The sequence below is a fragment of the Triticum urartu genome, chromosome 3A, assembly GCF_056163025.1.
Source record: "Triticum urartu cultivar PI428250 chromosome 3A, HENAU_Tu73, whole genome shotgun sequence".
NCBI lineage: Eukaryota > Viridiplantae > Streptophyta > Magnoliopsida > Poales > Poaceae > Triticum > Triticum urartu.
In genome coordinates, this window is record NC_141875.1 from 622,243,255 (window position 1) to 622,266,428 (window position 23,174).

The following is a 23,174-nucleotide window of genomic DNA, read 5'->3' on the forward strand; positions in this document are numbered from 1 at the left end:
TAGGTCGTTCTCCCAGAGTCTCCACAACTCCTTTCCAACACACACCGATCTATAAACCTCTCCAGCGATGCCTGCCTACAACATACACACACACCTTCAATCTCCTCCTTTATGTGTCCTTGCCTCATGTCTCTGATACGGTCAGACACACGTGTAAACTCTCGCCCCTCTTTCATCGATCTCACAACCGCACACTCCTCCCCCTATCTAGCTAGTAGTTGGGCCTCTCACACCACCTCCTAGCTCCATTCTCTCTGTCTATCCGTCTCACTGGGCCTTATTTGCCTCTAACAAATGGACGTACACCAACCGATCTCTCGCTATACATATAGCTAGCTAGGTCCTTATAACTCATTTTTACCCAAACGTCAATCGATCTACCTCATTAGTTGTGTCTCTCCCTTCCTCTGACAAACAACAATTGATCTACCGATCTAGTTAGGTTTGCTTACCAAACACATGGTTCCCCCATCATCATCCATGGATGCGTCCCGACAGATCTATCACACACAGGCACACACAGAAACACATCCCCACTCTTATTGATAACATTGCAGTTCCACCCTCAGTTTGTCTAGTAGGCCTCTCCCACCATCTTCAAGAAGCAACTCCATCACCCATTCAACACTCTACCCCTCTCCCTCCCTCTCCCTCCCTCTCTCTCTCCTCTCTCTCTCTCTATCCCATCATATTTCCCGTCCTTCAGTTATGTATGGATGTCGAATGATCTCCCTCAAGACATAGCTGGGTCTCTCCTTCTCAACACATATACGAGTCGTTCTACCTCTATAGTTAGGCCTCTGCCTACCCCTCCCCCCACCCCCTCCCCCCCACACACACCGATACATCGAGCGCTCTAGTCATGTCTCCCTGCCACACACAAACTTGACATGTGCCCTCTAACGTTCCAGTAGGCCAGTCGCCCTATATCTTTGACTTGCACACACACACACACACACACAATTTCGATGGCTCTCTTCATCGATCTCGCACCCACCCACTTGATCCTCTCTTCGACTCTATTGATAGCTATGACCCCTCCCTCTCTTCTCATGGATTGCCCGACCCTCTATGTATGATATGGATAGGCCTCCATTTCACACACATTGCATGCAAAATTTTGTTTGAGATGTCATCGACACATATTCCCACAAATAATTCACGAAATCAACCCCCACCCCAAAACAAAAAACACTCATGAACGCGGTTTGTATCTCTCACACACACCCACGTAGGTGGGGGACGTGCACGAAGAGAAGAGGTGCATGCACGGCGCACGTACTCCCGTCTCTTTCCCAACCACACCCGCGCGGGTACACGGTGGAGCTCATTTCTGTACGAAAAAGGCAGCCCACGTGGTAATTTGGCACGTGTACTGGTTGTCCACTTGGTGGAGGGAGGATCGTCTACCACGGGTGAACAAACAAATTGTGACTTGACGTGTTATGTTAAAAAAAAGAGGCAAACCATGTGGGGCCTACCTTAGAGGCAAGGATCTATACACTGGAGTACTTTTGATGTGTCCCGTCAACTCGTAGAACGAGGAGAAGCTTGCTTAGTACGCCGTCTCCCCTATTCCTAAATATAAGTCTTTGTAGAGATTTCACCATGAACCACAGGCGGATGTATATAGATGCATTTTAAGTGCAGATTCATTCATTTTGTTCCGTATGTAGTGGAATCTCTACAAAGACTTATCTACTAGTAATATCTAGCCCCCACTACTAGGAATTCTCTATCCTCTCCTTGAGCCACATCATCAAAATTGATGTAGCCGTTAGATGAAGTAAATCAGTCCATAATAGCCGTCTGATCTAGACATTGAGAGGCTCCGCACTAAGCCACATGCAAGCATGCAGAAATACCGTGGCACATGCATGTGAGTGGTTTTTAAATCACATCAACATGTCTGCATGCAAGCATGCACCGGTAGCATGCATGTAAGTGAGCTTTTAAGTCTCATTAACATGTCAAAAAGAAAAATATAATCCCATTATGCAGTAGGAGTTGGCTGATCTTTTTTCCTTACGTGGGATGATCTAAATGATGATGGGAGTTTATTTAGTTTGGCTACCACATTTGTCATGCGGTTATAGAGTTTTTTTAGTTCTGTGAAATCGATAATTTTGCGCAGAGAGATATACTGATGTTCCGCGGCAACGCGCGGGGACTCATCTAATAATATTTAGGAACGGAGGGAGTACTATGTAAAGAGTTAGGTGTCGCACGGTGATAGTGTGAGGTGGGCCATGTAATCACTGAGCCTGTGTGTTTTCACTGCTCTTGCACGCCTCCGTCGTAAGAATGGAGAAAATTGTGATCTAGTAGTAGTACCTCCTTTCGCCGAAAGCGTGGGACATCTAATAGTCCTACCACCTCGGTAATAAAGACCAATGAGCCGTCAAATCACATAGACCCAGCAGTAAGTTGGACGGATGAAGCAACCATCACTCTTGCGCCAGTGAGAGGTCGCGTCCGCTCTGCCCGGGCATGAATGCGGCACCGATTCTTTGGAGTGGCACTGACCGTTTCGGGCGGGAAGCGCGCGCGGGCGATGGAGGGGCTTTGGGTGGGCCAGGCTGGTCAGGAGCGGGCGTGGCAGCTGTCCGCATGTCCCTACCGGACACACCCGGAAACGAGAGGATGCACCGACTCTCGCGGCTAAAATCATACACTACACAACATCTCTCTGTAGGAGTAGGTCGATCTGTCGCTCTCTCTAACACACACATGCTGTTAAACACACACACACACACACACGCACGCACACACACACATGCACCTTGGTCCCGTTGCACCTTTTAACGTGACTTATTACACCTAGACGGAGGGTAGTAAGTATACAAGATACGGTGGCACACTGACTAGTCGAATACAAGTGCCCAAAATTTGTGTGCATGTTATAATAAGGATTCACTTAAAATAGTACGTAAGCGAACAGAGGGATCAATTGGACAGTGTTCCCGAGCAGTAGCGAGATGTGTGAGGTAAGAAACACCGCTGGCGCTTTTAATTTTTCTTATTAATTTGTTTGTTTCACCCTCTGACTGGTGGGACCCAATGTACTACGTGGAGAGAGGTAAGGTGACTAAGGCTGCATTATTTCTGCACCACTGTGGATAGTCTTACCACCAAAGCCACATGACACGATTATGATTGAAATCCCAATGACTCCCACACACAAAAAAGCACGGCATGCTTGTTACACGAATGCAGGAATGTATAAAAGGTTATTTCCCTCTCATTGAACATAACGGGAGGGTTGTGTAGCTGGTTAGCCTGTTCGCTCATCAAACTTGAGGTCTCGGGTTCGATAACTACACTTGAGCATAATTTGTGCCAGGAGGATTCTTTGACTGCTCAAAATGTTTTCTAGGGTTTGCATGCTTCACACTCTCTCTCCAGTATATATATACACACTGGAGCCTCAGCGCTTGTAGTTGCTCTCTTCACACTCTCTCGCCCTCTCCCGCTGGAGCCTCAGCGCTTGTAGTTGCTCTCTTCACACTCTCTCGCCCTCTCCAGATCTAAACAAGACTTCGTTGGCCTCTCTCCCCTCACTGCTGCTCAAAGAGCCGGCAGGATCCGTCCGCCGGGAAGGGAAGGAGGCTTAACGATGTCGCCGTCGGCGAGGGACTACCGGCGCAACTGTTCACTTTCCACCCAACGGCGGCGCGGGAGGGCCTCCGACCCCTTCTTCTTCGTCGTCGTCCCGTTGCCCACCAAACCACGCCCTAAGAACCTTAAGGTATAATTTACTTACTCCACATGCATTGCTCTAGCTGCATGTATACCATGAATCTAGGACGTGGTTCAAAGAGGAAAGGAGTGGGGGAAAGTAGTGGGAAAAGTTGTATATAGCATGAATCTAGGACGTGGTTCAAAGAGGAAATGAAGGGGGAAAGTTGTATAGCATGAATCTAGGACGTGGTTCAAAGAGGAAAGGAGTGGGGAAAGTTGTATTGCATAAATCTAGGACGTGGTTCAAAGAGGAAAGGAAGGGGCGAAAGTACTAGTTCAAAAAGGAAAGGAAGGGACAAGGCTGTAGAGTTTGAGCAGGACTAGATTTGCTACGCTCACATAGGGAAAGGTGTCTAAAGATAACAAAACTGGGACCAACACAAATATGCTCCTTGGTTGTTTGTTCTTTGTTGCAATAGACTGTGCATGACCACAGTACATCGGTAGATGCACATGGTGCCAGTGCGTCCACTGTCCCGTGCAACTCATTAGTTGTTGTTAATCTAAGGCCCTGTTTGGTTAAAAACTCCCTAGTCCCTACCTGCTTGGTTCCAGGGACTAAACATGGAATAGAGGTTATTAAATGACATGCTAAAAGACCATGTTACCCCTAGTAATGAACTAATATAGACAAGGTGCGATGCGTGGCAGGGGCAACTGTTGGAAAAAGTCCCAAAAAGACTCCCTCGGGGTCTTCTTTCTTTAGTCCCAAATGCCCACTTTTAGTCCCTAAAAGTCCCTCCTGTTTGGTTTAGATGGGACTGACACGGAGTTTTTTTAGTCCCTACACCAAAATGTCCCTATAAACAAACGCCCTCTAATAATGCCGCTGGAAAATTGATGCAATGCCACAGTTAAAAGCAAATTACATGTTTAACAAATTTTATTGTTAATATAATCTCTATGTTAATATTAATCAATGCCACCATTTGAGAAATACTACTGTCTTGCTTTCTTTCCCATTTAGATAAGGTAGATGCTTCTTTTTGCTGGCTTCTGTGTCATCCACCGTTATTGACCACTAATTGTTTCCTTTGCACCTCTGTGTAAACAGGGTTATCTACTTCACCTCGTTGCCATTGTGACCTTTTGTTGCACTGCACAAAACACTTTTGTTTTAAGAGTGTTTTGTGTAGTTCAACCAAAATGTCACACAGACAACGTTGCTTGATTGCTTGATCTTAGTGGAACTGCACAAGAGGAGATCTTACTTCCTATCCGTTAAGGCGAATTTGGTTCAGATCTTCTTCTTGTGAGTTGTTTGAATTCCGCATCATGAGAGGTCAGTACTAGCCTTCTTTCACATGATTCTGCAGTGTGCTTTCATATGTTGTGCTACTTGTAAGATAATGTTGCTTGATTTTAGTGAACTGCACAAATGGAGACAAGACTTCCAATTTGTATGTGCACCGTAATATCCCATTGAGGTAAGATAAGGATATTTCACAATAGCTGGCCTGTATTTTGCCACTTTCATCAGAAAATTAAGTTTACTACTATACTTGTGCTCCCTAATTGACATGCCAAATATTACATTGAAGGCGAAGCTTGTCTGTTATTGAACCAAGTGATGAAGGGGAAGAACAAGCGGAAGAAAAACGAAAATCAACTCCCGGTGCTGTAATGAAGCACTGGAACTGTGATGATACAAGTAATGATATAGTTTTGCATCTTAATTTATTGCTATGGTTGGAACGAGCAATTGTTTTGCCACTGATTTGATGCCACTCTTAATGTAATATGTAATTATCTCTACTTGTGCAAACAGGGATCTTCTTTGAAGATACCATATATTTTAGTGGAACTGCACAAGAAGATGTTGGAAACATTAAACTAATCGAGGAGTATATAGTAAGCATGGCCACCATCGTAGATAGCAACAGATGGTTCCGGAGAAGTGCTTCATCTGTATGCTCTACACAATAAGCCTCCTGACAAAGGTTGGTACTCGCCCACTGATTTCATCCATATGATTGAGCTTTGTCATCTATATTGGTGCTGTGCTACTGTTTAGATACTATCATGAAAAAGTGGTATTGTCCTTGAGAAGTGCTTCATCTGTCCTGTTTTAAATATTTCCTTTCCTTTTTTTTGAGCAAACAGGGATGCTAGCATTTAGTAGTCCTCTTGTCTTTGCACAACAGGATCATCTTCCTCTAAAGAAGAATATGGAGTACGTGAAGTGACTAGTTCCGATTATGCCAGGATGAAGAAGCCCTGTCTATCTTCTCATCAGAAGGAGCAGTTGAAGGATGGTTACATTACTCCCCACAACACCAAACTAACTTCATCTCAGAAGGACTGACAAATCTCCATTTTTTGCTGTGTGCGCGAGTACAATGTTGTTCTAGGGTTCTTTCTGGTGAGTTCCATTTTTCTAAAAGTGTGCTCTACATGGACCATGTATGTGCCTGTTGAAACTGTCAATTCATAGTAAAGTTTGCTTTATACTAATCACTTTTTTGTATTTGCGCAAACAGGGGTGCTCAGCTTGATTTCAATGGGAACTGCACAAAATGTTCATCAATGCATCGAATCATTCATTTCCACCACAAGAAAGGAGGTGCCGATAAGTTCAAGGTGTTGCAACATATAAGGGCGAAATCATACAAGCTACGCGCGAATTTGGTTGATTTTGGTGGAACTGCACAAAAAGAACAGGTGGTTTATTTAGCACGAGGTGCCATGTCAATGTCCGAACTGATGGCAAACCCTGCCCATTCCACAATCGTAGGCATTTGATATTTTGGAATGGGACAACCTTGTCAAATTTTGCTCATTGATTTTAGCAAGACATGCGTTTGATATTTTCGAATGGGACGCCCTTTGCTATCAGCAGCGTCGATCAATATTTTCTTTATTCTTTAGTTGTGAAGTAAATATTGCCTCTGACATGTGAGTCGCTGAGATGCATAATCATCAATTGTTTTGAATGTTCTCTATGAATTGCCAGGCCTGTGTGTTTGATTGCAATGAACAGAAACGCTAAAAAGCTACTCAAACTCTTTGTACTCCTTCTGTTCCTTTTTACTTCGCACATTGTGAAAGTGCATACTTTTTTGTATAAGATTGGTCAAAGTAGAGATACTTTGACTCCAGAAAAAACTTGTATGTAGACTAGAAAGGACCGGAGGGAGTACATGTGAAACTGCTGCAAACGAGGTGATCACCCTGAGAATAATGCTAGTACGTATTGTTTTGCATGTTCATCCAATGCCAGTGATATAGGAATTTGAACTAATCGAAATAAATTCATTCATACATGGTCGGATTTCATATAAACATGCCAGATTTCATTACATTCCATACATTCTTCAACTAAAAAGGGGTGCGCTGGAGGTATAATTAATTAACCGAACGGCGGAGCAGGGCCTCATCGACGCCAGCAGAGTGGGGACTCGTCGGAGCCGGCATTGTCCTCTGCCTCGTCCTCGGTCTCGCCAAACAGCGCCTCGCCCGCTTCATCGCCCTCTTTGCTAGCCTCTTTGTAGGCGGCCGCAGCCTCCGCCACCTGCATGCGGTACCACCAGCGCTCGAGGCGTCCCTTGCGGGCGGAGCGGTACGAGTCGAGCAGCGCCTCCTGCTCCGCCCGCTCCGCGGCAATCTGCTCCTCCGCCTGCAGGTGCTCCTGGAGGAGATGGTGGTTGTAGGTGGCGTCGGCCTGCGCCTCCCGGAACTGCTCCTCACGCATCTGCCTCACCCTGTCCATATATTGGGCACGGGCCTCGCCGATGGTCATGGTGCAATGCACCGGCGAGGATGGCGCGGAGGAGGGGGTTGGCGCCGGATCGTCGACTACCATGTTCTCCATTGGGACGTCGTCGTCCTCCGGCTGCCTGCCGGCCAGCCGGTCGGCAGCAATGGCTGCCATCTCCTTATGGTTCGTCGTCCGTCCATCCCGAAGAGCGCTGGAGCGCGAGGAAGCCATGGTGGGCAGTAGTGGTGTGGACAGGAGAAAGGGAACGGATGCGGATGACTGCGGCTATGGCCGGCGTAGCAGTTTATATAGCAATGGTGGGCGGGCGGAGGGAGGACGTGTTGCGCCGGAGTAGCCGCCTTGGCAACCGCGTATCATTAATGTGGGTGACAGATGGACGGACGGACGACACTTGTGTCGTTTGAAGGCGGAGCAATCGCCTACACCGGGAAGTGGGGCGGGCGACGCTGACTGTTTCGGGCGGAAAGCGCGCGCGGGCGAGGAGATGACTTTACTTGGAAAGGATGACAATGGGGACCCACCAGGTCCATAGCCTCACGTACGCAAGTGCCTCCTTATATATATAACTATAATTTATTTTGCTTCCTCCTGGTTTCCTGACATCACGGTCGCACACCATTGTCAACCTATGTAGTAGTCAATAAACGAGAGAACTGCACAAGAATCGGCCGACAGCTGGGACCAAGCAGCTCGAGCAGTATTTGTGTTTTTGAGGTGTGAGCACTGCAGAGTTTTTCGATGTTTAGCCCAGATATTAATTTTTCTCCTCTGAACAACAACGAAAACATCGCTGCAGGTATTAACTGGGTGGGCTGTGGCCCATCTAGCCCAGGCCAGATATCCAGCCCAGATATTAAATTTTTTTCAAGCTGAAAATGGCTAGCCCAGCTATACTTTTTTTAGGAATACCCAGGCAAGGTCAAGTTGTTATTCTCCGCCCCGCTGGGCTGCAAATCTTTCCTAGGAGGGATGCATTAGGCTTAACAAGAAAATGGGATTTAAGAAATAATAAATGGGATGTAATTATAAAAACTGGGCAGTAACTATAAAAAAATGCACCAAACACGTGATTACTTTATAAAATATTATTTTTGGATATTGAAAATTTTAATTTCATTAATTGTTGCGAGCGCAATGTTTCATTGGATTTTTACGTAATATAAATTTATATTGAAATTGTATTTAATCTGACTAGCAATTTCGGGATAAAAATATTTCGGATCCCATCAAAATGTGGGAAATTTTATTGAATTCTGTTTTGAATGGTTGGTTGAAATGGGCTGTACTTTGAACAAACTGTAAATGGGTTGTAGTAAATTCCATTAGAATTCAAAAATAGGCTACACATTATTACAAATCTCAAATGGGCTATAAGTTCTCTGCCACACTTCTGGCCTTACTAAATTGACGCGTCCCCTAAAAAACAGAGTTGACGCGTATGAAAGGCTTTGTCAACTTATAGTCAACACACGGTTCTAGCAGCAGTGGCCATTGGATGTCCATCCAACGGATGTCATGCTTCTTCTTCAATCTCGGATATTCTAGCTTCACCCGCCCAAAAAATGATTCCTCCCCCTGACATCTGGGGCGCACCGTTTCGGAAGCTGACCTGTGGGCCTACTAAGTTGACGTACCAAGGGCTTTGTCAACTTAGTCAATATAAACGATTCTAACTGCAGTGACCGTACGATGTCCATCCAATGGTCGTCATGCTCCTTCAACCTCTGGTCTTCTTGCTCTAGCCGCCCAAAGCAGCGCCGGTCGTGCCGCCTGCTCCTGCCTCCCGTGGCAGGCGGTGCTGCCGCGGAGGCCTCACCGCCCCTACTACTCCCACCACTGGCCAGGCCATCCCTCCACTCACCCACACCCCCTGTTATTCTGCGGCGACGGCAGCGCAGCCGAACCAGTGAACCCTCGTACTCCTCTTCGCGTGTGCATCCACTGCCGCGTCTTCCCCGGCTCCGCGTCGTCCCCTTCCTAGCCCTCGTCGTCGTCCACCGCCTTGGTGCTCTCTCCGCGGCATGGTCAACGTGGTCAAGGAACGACTTCCATCAGACGTGAACTATACGTGGAGAGGCTGACAGCTGGGTCCACGGCAGCCGCAAGGAAGTGCCTCCTTATTATGCGCAAAATAATTATTCCTCCACCTGACAGCGGGGACCCACCGGATGGGCCACCGTATTTCGTGAAAAAATGATTCGCCCCTTGACTGCTGGGACCCATGAGCTACATCTTCGCACGCAAAGAAGTGCGTCCGAAAAAATGATTCGCCCCCCTGACTGCTGGGACCCACCAGCTACACCTTCACACGCAAGGAAGTGCGTCTGGGAAAAAAAACAACGATTCGCCCCCCTGACTGCTGGGACCCAGCAGCTACACCTTCGCACGCAAGGAAGTGCGTCCGGGCAAAAAAATGATTCGCTCCCCTGACTGCTGGGACCCACCAGCTACATCTTCGCAGGCAAGGAAGTGCCTAACAGTCGGGACCCACCTAGTCGAAGCGTACGTAGCGTTGTCATTCTGGTCGCGAATGTGTACGTACATACTGGTCGATGTAGAGGCGCACACGTGTCGTAGTAGAGGTGTACATGTAGCATGTACACGTACGTACAGCGGCCAGGGTGCAAGAAAGAAAATACGGCCACGTATGTGTACATATGGGCAGGGTCTCGAAAGCCTACTCGCGCATACGTACGGCCAGGGCTCGTGTACATGGCTGGGTCGGAACGGAGAAACATCATCGTCGTAGTGTTCATGGGGAGGCAATGGAATGCGTCGTGTTCATGGGGAGGCAACGGAATGCTCGTGTTCATGGGGAGGCAACGGAATGCGTCGTGTTCATCGGGAGGCAACGGAATGCTTCGTGTTCATCGGGAGGCAACGGAATGCGTCGTGTTCATCGGGAGGCAACGGAATGCGTCGTGTTCATCGGGAGGCAACGGAACGCGTGGGAGCCAACCGGCTGGGTCGGAACGGAATGCGTGGTCGTGTTCATCGGGAGGGCTTGGACGAAACAGGCGATGGAAAAGAGGCCCGGCGTACCGCAGAACGGAGGAAACGGACCTCCTACGGTCGAAACGGGGGTCCTGTTGATCGGGAGGGGTGTGGTGTACCACAAAACGGAGGAAACGGACCTCCTACGGTCGAAACGGGGGTCCTGTTGATCGGGAGGGGTGTGGCGTTCCGCAAAACGGACGAAACGGACCTCCTACGGCCGAACCGGGGGTCCTGTTCATCAGGAGGGGTGTGGCGTACCGCAAAACGGGACTCCACGGGATACTGTTCATCTCCACCGTCGACCTCCTCCAGCCTCCACGGGCTACCATCGACCCCCTCCAGCCTCCACGGGCTCCTGTTCATCCAGCTTCCACCGTGCGCTGCTCCACCGGCTACTGTTCAACCACCCCTCCACCGTCTACTATTCATCCAGCCCTCCACACCACGGGGTCCTGTTCAACCACCCCTCCACGGGCACCCCTCCATCGTCTACTGTTCATCCAGCCCTCCACACCACGGGGTCCTGTTCATCCAGAGGCAATGCCACCGCTCACTGCTCATCCAACCCCCCCCCCCCCCCCCCGCGTGCAACGCTCATTGTTCATCCAATCGATCGGCTTCAGTTAGCAGCAGTAGCGAAGGAATCGCTCGATCGGGTTCAGTTAACAGCCATCGATCGATCGCTCGGGTTCAGTAACATGTGGCCTGCAGTGCAATCGCCCGGGTTCAGTTAGAGCCCAACGCCTCGCTCGGGTTTAGTTAGAGCCAACGCCTCGCACACACACGCGTACGTGTATGAGAGAAACGCGCATCGCTCGGCCCCCGACCTCCCACCGTAACCGGGAACTCAGCGAAATTTTCCTCGCCCTCGCTTCTACCACGGTTTTTTCCATCATGGACGTCCCAAAGAATGTCATGCAGCTGTGTCTCCGGCCCGCCCAGGACGAAAAGGCCATTTTCTATCATGATTTTTTGTCATAGAAGTAGGAGCCCACCACATCTATGATGATACCGGGTTTTTTCACAACTATCGTCATAGAAGTGTCATTTGTATGACAGAAAAAAAATACGTTCGGCCCAAAATGTCACGGATGTGTCTTTTTTTGTAGTGATTCTACCAACTCGTCGTCCGCTACTTAGTTTGTTTTGGTGCCTCCAGGGAGGTCAAGATCCCTAGCCGCAAGCTTCTCGCGAAGATGCAGGTGAGGAGGATATGGTTGATTGTTTCTACCTGCTGGTTGCAAAACGGGCATGTGGCTTGATGTGGAAGGCCTCGACGCGCCAGTCAGTCTAAGGTCGAGCAACGGTTCCGCATGGCTAGCCACGAGAAGAACCGGCAATGTAGTGGCGCCTTATGCTTCCAAACAAATTCCGCGTAGGGTGCTGATGACCCACAAGTATAGGGGATCAATCATAATCCTTTCGATAAGTAAGAGTGTCGAACCCAATGGTACGTCCATTTTGCATCATGATTTCCTAATGTTATTTACAATGTTTTTTATCAATATAATACTTTGCGGTGCAATTCTAATGCCTTTTCTCTCTTAATTTGCAAGATTTAAATGAAGAGGAAGATCGCCGACAGCTGGAATTTTGGACTTGGAAAAGCTACGTCAGAGATACCTATTCCGCACAACTCCAAATGAGCTGAAATTTCATGGAGAATTATTTTGGAATATATACAAAATACTAGAGAAAAGAAATACCATAGGGCGCCCACGAGGCACCAGGGTGCGTCCTGGTGGTGAGTGGGGCCCCTGGCCATCCTCCGAGGCCCATCTACTCCTATATGAAGCCATTTGCCATAGAAAAATAAATAAAGAGAGGACTTTCGGGATGAAGCGCCACCGTCTCGAGGAGGAACCTGACTTTCGGGACGAAGCACCGCCGTCTCGAGGCAGAACCTGGGCAGGAGCACTTTTGCTCCCAGACAAAGCGATTCCACCGGGGATACTTTGAAGGAAATATGCCCTAGAGGCAATAATAAAGTTGTTATTTATATTTCCTTATATCATGATAAATGTTTATTATTCATGCTAGAATTGTCTTAACCGGAAACTTGATACATGTGTGGATACATAGACAAAACACAGTGTCCCTAGTATGCCTCTACTAGACTAGCTCGTTAATCAAAGATGCTTAAGTTTCGTAACCATAGACATGTGTTGTCATTTGATGAACGGGATCACATCATTAGAAGAATGATGTGATGGACAAGACCCATCCGTTAGCTTAGCATAATGATTGTTAAGTTTTATTGCTATTGCTTTCTTCATGGCTTATACATATTCATTTGACTATGAGATTATGCAACTCCCGAATACCGGAGGAATGCCTTGTGTGCTATCAAACGTCACAATGTAACTGGGTGATTATAAAGATGCTCTACAGGTATCTCCGAAGGTGTTTGTTGGGTTGGCATAGATCGAGATTAGGATTTGTCACTCCGAGTATCGAAGAGGTATCTCTGGGCCCTCTCGGTAATGCACATCATGATAAGCCTTGCAAGCAATGTAACTAATGAGTTAGTTGCGGGATGATGCATTACGAAACGAGTAAAGAGACTTGCCAGTAATGAGATTGAACTAGGTATGAAGATACCGATGATCGAATCTCGGGCAAGCAACATACCGATGACAAAGGGAATGACGTATGTTGTCATTACGGTTTGACCGACAAAGATCTTCGTAGAATATGTAGGAACCAATATGAGCATCCAGATTCCGCTATTGGTTATTGACTGGAGAGGTGTCTCGGTCATGTCTACATAGTTCTCGAACCCGTAGGGTCCGCACGCTCAACGTTCGATGATGATTTGTATTATGATTTATGTGGTTTGGTGACCAAATGTTGTTCGGAGTCCCGGATGAGATCACGGACATGACGAGGAGTCTCGAAATGGTTGAGAGGTAAATATTGATATATTGGATGATAGTAATCGGACACCGGAATTGTTTTGGAATGTATCAGGTACATATCGGAGTACCGGGGGGGGGGGTAACTGGAACCCCTCGACTGAAGATATGGGCCATATGGGCCATAGGAGGGAGGCGGGCCAGGCCACAAGGGGTGCCCCCAAGGGAGGAGTCCAAATTGGACTAGGGGAGGGGCGGCCTCCCCTTTCCTTCTCCTTCCCCCTCTCCTTCCCCCTTCCCTCCTCCGATAAAAGGAAGGGGCGGGGGCAAATCATACTAGGAGCCCAAGTGGGACTCCTCCCACTTGGGGCGCGCCTAGGGCTGGCCTCCTCCCCTCTCCCTCCTTTATATATGGGGGCGGGGGCGCCTCTAATACACATCAATTGTTCCTAGCCGTGTGTGGCACCCCCTCCACAGTTTACTCCTTCGGTCATATTGTCGTAGTGCTTAGGCGAAGCCCTGCACGGATCACTTCACCATCAACATCACCATGCCGGCGTGCTGACGAAACTCTCCCTCGACACTTTGCTGAATCAAGAGTTCGAGGGACGTCATCGAGCTGAACATGTGCAGAACTCGGAGGTGCCGTACGTTCGGTGCTTGATCGGTTGAATCGAGAAGATGTTCGACTACATCAACCGCGTTAAGCTAACGCTTCCGCTTTCGGTCTATGAGGGTACATGGACACACTCTCCCCCGCTCGTTGCTATGCAGCTCCTAGACAGATCTTGTGTGAGCGTAGGAAATTTTTAAAATTGCATGCTACGTTTCCCAACATACTTCCCTCCGGGAGGGGGAAATCGAAGCCATCGACATCACCAACAACCCTCTCATCGTGGGAGGACCAATTGCTACCTCTTGAGCACTGCGTTGGTTTTCCCTTGAAGAGGAAAGGGTGATGCAGCAAAGTAGCGTAAGTATTTCCCTCAGTTTTTGAGAACCAAGGTATCAATATAGTAGGAGATCACGCTCAAGTCCCACGCACCGACACAAACAAATAAGAACCTCGTAACCAACGCGATAAAGGGGTTGTCAATCCCTTCACGGTCACTTACGAGAGTGAGATCTGATAGATATGATAAGATAATATTTTTGCTATTTTTTATGATAAAGAGAAATAAAGATGCAAAGTAAAATAAATGGCAATATAAATAACTAAATATTGGAAGATTAATATGATGGAAGATAGACCTCGGGGCCATGGGTTTCACTAGTGGCTTCTCTCAAGAGCATAAGTATTACGGTGGGTAAACGAATTACTATCGAGCAATTGATAGAATTGAGCATAGTTATGAGAATATCTAGGTATGATCATGTATATAGGCATCACGTCCGCGACAAGTAGACCGAAACGATTCTGCATCTACTACTATTACTCCACACATCGACCGCTATCCAGCATGCATCTAGAGTATTAAGTTCATAAGAACAGAGTAATGCTTTAAGGAAGATGACATGATGTAGAGGGATAAACTCATGCAATATGATATAAACCCCATCTTTTTATCCTCGATGGCAACAATACAATATGTGTTGTTTCCCTTTCTGTCACTGGGACCGAGCACCGCAAGATTGAACCCAAAGCTAAGCACTTCTACCATTACAAGAAAGATCAATCTAGTAGGCCAAACCAAACTGATAATTCGAAGAGACTTGCAAATATAAACCAATCATACATAAAAGAATTCAGAGGAGATTCAAATATTGTTCATAGATAAACTTGATCATAAACCCACAATTCATCGGATCTCGACAAACACACCGCAAAAGAAGATTACATCGAATAGATCTCCAAGAAGATCGAGGAGAACTTTGTATTGAGATCCAAAGAGAGAGAAGAAGCCATCTAGCTAATAACTATGGACCCGTAGGTCTGAAATAAACTATTCACACATCACCGGAGAGGCCATGGAGTTGATGTAGAGGCCCTCCGTGATCAATGCCCCCTCCGGCGGAGCTCCGGAAAAGGCCCCGAGATGGGATCTCTCGGGTACAGAAGGTTGCGGCGGTGGAATTAGGTTTTCGTGGTGCTCCTAGATGTTTGGGGGTACGTGGATATATATAGGAGGAAGAAGTACGTCGGTGGAGCAACGAGGGGCCCACGAGGGTGGAGGGCGTGCCTAGGGGGTAGGCACGCCCTCCTGCCTCGTGGCTTCCTCGTTTGTTTCTTGACGCCCACTCCAAGTCTCCTGGATCACGTTTGTTGAGAAAATCACGTTCCCGAAGGTTTCATTCCGTTTGGACTCCGTTTGATATTCCTTTTCGGCGAAACCCTAAAATAGGCAAAAAAAACAACAATTTGGGCTGGGCCTCCGGTTAGTAGGTTAGTCCCAAAAATGATATAAAAGTGTAAAATAAAGCCCATTGACATCCAAAATAGATAATATAATAGCATGGAGCAATCAAAAATTATAGATACGTTGGAGACGTATCAGCAATCTTCATCAACATCTTCACCAGCACCATCTCATCTCAAACCCTAGCTCATCTGTTGTATTCAATCTTTGTCTCAAAACCTCATATTGGTACATGTGGGTTGCTAGTACTGCTGATTACATCTTGTATTGATGCTAGTTGGTTTATTTGGTGGAAGATTATATGTTCAGATCATTAATGCTATTCAATACACAAAGATCTTGAACATGAATATGATTTATGAGTAGTTACTTTTGTTCTTGAGGATAGGGAGAAGTCTTGTCATAAGTAATCATGTGAATTTAGTATTCGTTCGATATTTTGATGATATGTATGTTGTTGTTTCCCTTAGTGGTGTCGTGTGAACGTCGATTACATGACACTTCACCATATTTGGGCCTAAGGGAAGGCACTATGGAGTAGTAATTAGATGATGTGTTGTTAAAGTGACAGAAGCTTAAACCCTAGTTTATGCGTTATTCCGTAAGGTCTTGATTTGGATCCATATGTTTCATGCTATGGTTAGATTTATCTTAGTTATTCTTTCGTAGTTGCAGATGCTTGCGGGAGGGGGTAATCATAAGTGGGAGGCTTGTTCGAGTAAGAACAACATCCAAGCACCAGTCCACCCACATATCAAATTATCAAAATAGCGAACGCAAACGCGAATCAAACAAACATGATGAAAGTGACTAGGCGAAATTCCCGTGTGTCCTCAGGAACATTTTCCTAATTACAAGAGACCGTTTCGGCATGTCCTTTGCTACAAAAAGGATTGGGCTACTTTGTTGCACCCTTGTTACCGTTACTACTTGTTGCTCGTTACGAATTGCCTTGCTATCAAACTATATGTTACCGATAATTTCAGTGCTTGTAGACAATACCTTGCTGAAAATCACTTATCATTTCCTTCTGCTCCTCGTTGGTTTCGACACTCTTACTTATCGAAAGGATTACGATTGATGCCCTATACTTGTGGGTCATCAGAGTCCAAATAGCAGCCACGTAGGACTTCGACACCCCCACCCCACCCAAAACCCCACTCGATACCCCTCCCGGCCCCCGCGTGTCCATGCTCCCATTTTCTCTCCTTCCGTCTTTCTTTCTTGTCTTCGCTGCTGCTCCACCACCCCAGCCGCCACGCCACACCCCTGTCAGAACTCGGGGAGTCTATCACCTCCAACGGTACACCCTACCCCACGCCGCTTCTCCTCCGCCGTCGTTCCACACACCCCCTCCGATCATCGCGCAGGTACCATCCGCTCTTATGATGCTCACCATGCCTGAAAACTGTTTTGGTGAATTGCCTGAGTTAATTGTTTTGTCCCTTCTTCTTTAAAGCAATGGATTCGGATATGGAGTACATATGCGAGCGATATGTTGAGTCGTCCGGCTGCTCGTCCGACGAGGAGGACTACACAAATGAGACAACCATGATGAAGGTGGTGATTGTATATGGCACGACCGCCGATTCGTGGGACGGGTACCTACGGATGTCTGAGAGCACATGCAAAGATGCCATGGTCAGGGTTGCAACTGTCATGGTCGAGGTGTTTGGACCTCAGTACCTGAGAGAACCAACTGTGGCAGACACCGAGAGGCTCTTGGCTATCTCGAAAGAAAGAGGGTGGCCAGGTTTGTTTGGATCACTTGACTGCATGCATTGAAAATGGAAGAACTGCCCGGAAACTTTATAAGGGCAATATCACGATAATGTTAAGAAACCCACCAGCATTCTTGAAGCAGTTACATCACATGATCTTTGCATTCGGGATGCTTTATTTGGCATGCCCGGGTCTCACAATGATATCAATGTGTTGCAGTGTCCATCGTTGTTTGCTAGGCTGATTGAAGAAAAAGCTCCTCCTTGCCACTATGCTATCAATGGGAATGAGTACAGCATGGACTACTATTTGATTGACGATAGCTCTCCTTTGTGGGCTACCTTTTTGACACCATCTCTAACCCGGTTGGCTAGAAAAAGTCTCACTTTTCCAAAAAAAGCAAGAAGCAACTAGAAATGATGTTGAGAGGGCTTTTGGAGTCCTGCAGGCACGCTTTGCAGTTGTTCGTGGACCTGCTACAGAATGGGATCCGGAGACCTTGTGGGAGGTGATGACCTGTTGTGTGATCATACACAACATGATAGTGGAGGATGAGGGTGAGGATGTTGCCGCCGACTTGAATTTGAGAACATGGGTGATCCTATTGAACTTTCCCACCAAAATCCGGCCACATTTAAAGAGTTTGTTCAAATGCATCAACAAATTCGGCATCGACCAACTCACGAGCAACTGAAGAAGGATCTGATTGAGCATCTGTGGACGGTAAAAGGGGACAACAATGTTGGAGCGTAATATTTGAACTTTTTTAAAATCTGAACTGCTGCTGCATTTGAACATTATTATTATAGACTATATATGCGGCTATTTGAATGCATGGACTATAAAAAAATTAGGGTCGGATGTATACGGGCAGCGTTGGATGGCCGGCTCTTGCATTCGTGTCCGCGGACTAGTCCCCCTGCCCGTGGACAGATGCCGGAGCATATTTGGGGGTCATCGTTGGAGATGTCCTTATACGTTGCGCCTGTGTTGTATTGTGTTTCTTTACGAAAATATATGGACTTTGCTACACGTACGCACATATTCTAGGTATACGTGATAGCTGACTTGGTGTGATAAGATTGAAAGAAAGAAAAATGGCAAACAGTACAGCAAAAACAGCTCAACATGCAGCATGCAGCAGCATTTCATCCGAATGTGGTGCCATTGCTACCCGTGCGGGGAATCTGGTCCCACCGCAAACCAGCCTCTCCCACCCTCCCTCCCATCCTGCGAGCGCACGGAGACAAAACCGGCATGGTTTCGTGCGTCCCATGTGACCGTATGAGGATAGTGCGCCGATAACGCCTGTCGCGGCATCTGCCTGCTCGTGGCAAGGTAACCTAGCCAGGGCAAAACTTGCCATTAAATCCTTCTTTTATCAGAGTTGAGGCCCCATCGCAAGTGGCACCAGAGAAGCAGGAGCATCAATCGGCAGTGGCAGTGGCAGTGGCGGCTAACGAGGCTGTTTAGTACGCCAATTTGGCATGCGCACATGGGAAGCCAGCCGCATTGTTAATCTAGGACTCCGGGCGTTGCTAGATCTGCACAGCAGCGCAGAGTAATGAGTAGTACTACTCCTACTAGACAAGTACAGCCCCCAGGCCCCAGCGCGCGCAATCCAACGAGGTTGCGCGCTGTCCTCTCCCCCCCTCCCTCGCGCCCCCGCACCTGCATGCATGGCGCGGTGCCGCCAGTATCGGCAAGTTGATGCGTGCCGACGGCCGCGCGCGCATGTGCTGCTTCGCGGTCCCGCTGCGTTGCGTTGCGTTGCCTGCAGCTCGCGCCCTTTGGTTTCTCGTTCGCAGCGGGGAAGTCGCCGCGCTCGGCGCTTCTGTTTGCTGCCCGGCCATTGCAGCGATGGGACGTCGTTGGTTGCGTCGCCAAGGGAGGTCAACGCCAGCAACTCAGGTCGTCCTTTGTTTGGTTACCAACTTCAGAAAGTACCTAGCTGTTGTTGGCCTGCTGCTTTCTCCCTCGGCACTACAACTTTGATACGGGCGGGTTAGAGCAACCCCAACACGGCAACACCCGACCCGAACCTTTATCATTTGGGTCAGCAGTGCGTCCAACGCGCTTGTCGACATGGCCGGCCAGCTGACCACCGTTTCTCAACAAAATATACACACATTTTGTATAGTTTCACAAGTAAATAAAAATAGCATAAGCATAGTTTCACAATCAAATAAATTTAGCATAGTTTTATAAGCCGAATAAAAATTAAGTTATCTCAAATACATGTGAAAAAAGATACATCTATTGGTTGCCAACATGAGCCCAGATATGCTCAACCAAATCATTTTGCAGCTGCATGTGAGTTTCTCAATCATGCATTTTGCGATGAAACTGGGTGAACTATTCAAATGTTGCCGCTCTTTCATGCTCAGGCACAACATTTTTACCCTAAAACCGAAACTCTTGATCGTAGGTACGTTCCGGGCGCTCATCCTCCCTGAGTGAGTAGTCCGAAGTAGAAGTTTGGGTGGTGTGGGATAAATTCCACATGTAAATAAACATCGTAAATATGACCTCGGGGAGCTTCTTCCCCTTCCTTCTATAATGAATGATACACATACTCGTGCGTATTCGAAAAAATATTGTGCATGATCACACAAGTAGTCATCACCTCCCACAACTTCTTGGTGCTTCAAGTCCTAATAGGATACCGAGCGATGCCCCATCGAGATTGTAGAACACCAAAGGCACGCTCGACGTCCTTCCTAGCACTCTCTTGCTCTTGGGAAAATCTTTTCCTCTTCTCTCCGACAAAGTTGGGGATTGTCTTCACAACAGTAGTCCACTGAGGATAGATACCGTCACCTAGGCAGTATCATTTGTCGTAGTTGTAGCCGTTGATGGTAACATTCACCAGCGGGCTGTTGCCTTCGGTAAGCCTTGCAAACACTGGCGAGCGTTGAAGCACGTTGATATCATCGTGCGATCTGGCCATGCCAAAGAAAGAGTGCCAGATCCAAAGATCTTGTGAGGCCACGGCCTCAAGTATGCTAGTGCAAGCCCTGACATGGCCCTTATACTGCCCTTACCAAGTAGAAAGGCAGTTTTTCCACTCTCGGTGCATGCAGTCTATACTGCCAAGCATCCCTGGGAAGCCCCTGCTGGCATTCATCGCCAACAAACGGGCTGTATCTTCAGGAGTCGGCTCTCTCAAGTACTCAAGGCCAAACACAGCAATAACAACCTTGCAGAACTTATACAGAGAGTCTAGGCATGTAGACTCGCTCATACGGACGTACTCGTCAATGAGATCACCGGTTACTCCGTATGCAAGCAATCGGATGGCGGCAGTGCATTTCTGATAATAGGAGAAACCAATCTTTTCAACAACATCTTCTTTGCACTCGAAATAGTTATCATAGTCGACCACCCCCTCTCTAATACGGTAGAAAAGATGCCTACCCATACAGAAACATTGCTGGAATTTCTGATGTTTGAACAGCGAGTTGGTTGTGTCAAAGTAGTCCTTCCAAAGAAGGAAATGACCGCTCTCTCGGTTGCGATTCAACGCCGGAAGGTGCCCCAGGATCGAGCCAGGGAACAACGGACGCTGCCTATTAAGGTGGTCATGGACCAACACGGCAACCAAGATCTCCTCCTCCTCACCGGACAAGGAATCGTCGGAGTCGCAAAGGAAATTGTGGAAAAAGAACTCGTCGGCGGAGTCCATTTTTTACCTTGGCAAACCGTCGAACAACTTGCGGGCGTCGACGAAGAAGCTAGCCGGCGAAGAGATGCGCGCCTCCCTTGGACCACGTGGCTTGTCTGGCGGCGTCCGACGAGCGTGCCGGCATCAGGACAACGGGCGTTGTCGGACGAAGGAGCTGACCGGGGCGGGGAGGCGGCTTCCTGCACGCGACGACGTCGGGGGGTGGGGGGGAGCGGTGCCTCGGCGGCGGTAGCGACGACGTGGGAGGTGGCAGCGTTGGGAGGAGGGTGTGTTGGCACCAGCTCATGCGGAGGCAATGGAAATGGGCGGCGGCAACGACGTGGCGGGGGTGGGCAAGGGTTTGCTGTCGATATTGGTTGGGAGAGGATGACCAATGCGCCACCAACTAACGGGCCACGGTGAGTAGGCATGCGCCACTGCGTCCGCTTCGAGTCCGCGCCGACGCAAATGAGGCTCAAAATTGAGCTAGAAATGGGTCGGCAGGCGGACGAAAAACGGACGCGCGTCCGTTTGGGTCGGCTCGTTGGGCCGACTTTTTTATCCGCGCCGACCCGAACAAACGCGCGCGGATGAAATAGGTCGGCGCATTGGAGTTGCTCTTACGTGTTGTGCGAAGTTTTTTTTCTTTCAAAAAGGCTAAGGCATCTCCAACGCCATCCCTAGCAACGGATATATATTATTTATACACGACGGGTCCGGGCCAGTCTGCGGACACATATATGAGAGGCCGATCATCCAACTACATGCCCTAAAGGTCCAACCGTCATTTCAAATGATGTCCATAGCGCCCGATCACAGTAAAAAAAAGAGGCGAATGTTTATAGTTTTCACATGCGTCCAATAAAAAAAACCAGTTCGGCAATACTTGCAATAAAGAACTTTTTGCCCTCCCAGACCGGTTGTCTAAGCCTCCTCCCTCACTCTACCGCCGTCTTCACCTCACCATCGCCTCCTTCTCAGCCACCTCTAGCACGACCGTCAAGCACTTCAACATTCTAACATGGACGGAGCGACGATGATCACCGCATCGGCATCCAACTCGTCCATCCTCATGGCTAACATTTTGGTATCCTCCAAAGTGTCTGCGAGCTCAACACTTCTCTCTTTAAGCTTGGTCTTCTTCTCTTTGAGATTAAGTCTTCTTCTCTTTGAGATTAATTTTCTTCTCGATCGCCGCCATCAAGATGTCAAACCTCTCCGCCTTTTTTTCTCCTTCACGTTGGAGCGCTTGACTCATGCCTCCTCCTTCTTCGCCAAGATGCCCTCGAACCACTTCGCCATCTTGGCCGCCACCTCTTCCCGCTTCTCCTCTTCCTCCCTCCCTTCTTTCCCGAAACGTGCTTCTAACCTTCTTGGGTGGCTCTATCATTGGTCAGTTGGATCACCCACTTTTTCCTCATTGCCGATGTCGACGGTCTTGATGGAATTGATAATTGATAGTTGCACTTGGGTTGCCCATTGAATTTCAACCAACAACGCATGAGGATGAAGCTCTTCTTCTCCACCTTCAAGAACAAGTTGCACGCACGGAGGAACATGTGGTATATTCAGTCAAATGACCAACACATAGAGCATAATCCGACCAAATGACCAACACGGCCGGTATGGAATAAGGTCTTCCCAACCGGTCCTCGTTCCGACGATACTTCATCATATCACCGGCAGGTGTGTCTTCAGATCTGATTCTTCATGTCTTACATTTTTTTACAGGATTGTCCCGGTCGCGTTGTCCTGCGAAGCCGACAATGTGGTTGTTCGTTTTGGTCCTCTGACTCCAATTCTAATCGACAAAGGTTAGTCAGTCTCGATCCACGTCAAAGAGCATGTGAGGTTTGTATTCCCCGACTCCGTCTTGCCAAAATTGGGGCGTTCTACTAGCCCTCTTCATCATTTTCTTCTACAAGATGTCTCTCTGCTACGCAGATCATAGGCGCCAACGTCTAGTCTACAACAACAACTTTTCGGCTGTTGCTTCTGCAATCTTCTGGGTTTAAACAAGTTTGCTCCGCTAGGACGAAGTCCCAGAGCCAACAATGGGCTTGCTCACGGTGTGCCGCAGGTAGATGTAGGAGGAAGAAGGTTGCATCACCCCAAGTATT

General features: G+C 47.9%; 1 protein-coding gene across 1 annotated transcript in view; it reads right to left on the reverse strand.

The window, feature by feature from the left end:
* The window catches only part of LOC147980854 (uncharacterized), a 32,624-nt gene extending 15,557 nt beyond the window's left edge, over nucleotides 1–17,067 (reverse strand). The window contains exon 1 of the mRNA XM_087515775.1: nucleotides 17,043–17,067. Within this exon, the coding sequence (XP_087371901.1) occupies nucleotides 17,043–17,067 (25 nt within the window). The remainder of the gene's footprint in view (nucleotides 1–17,042) is intronic.
* Between the last annotated feature and the right edge of the window lie 6,107 nt (nucleotides 17,068–23,174).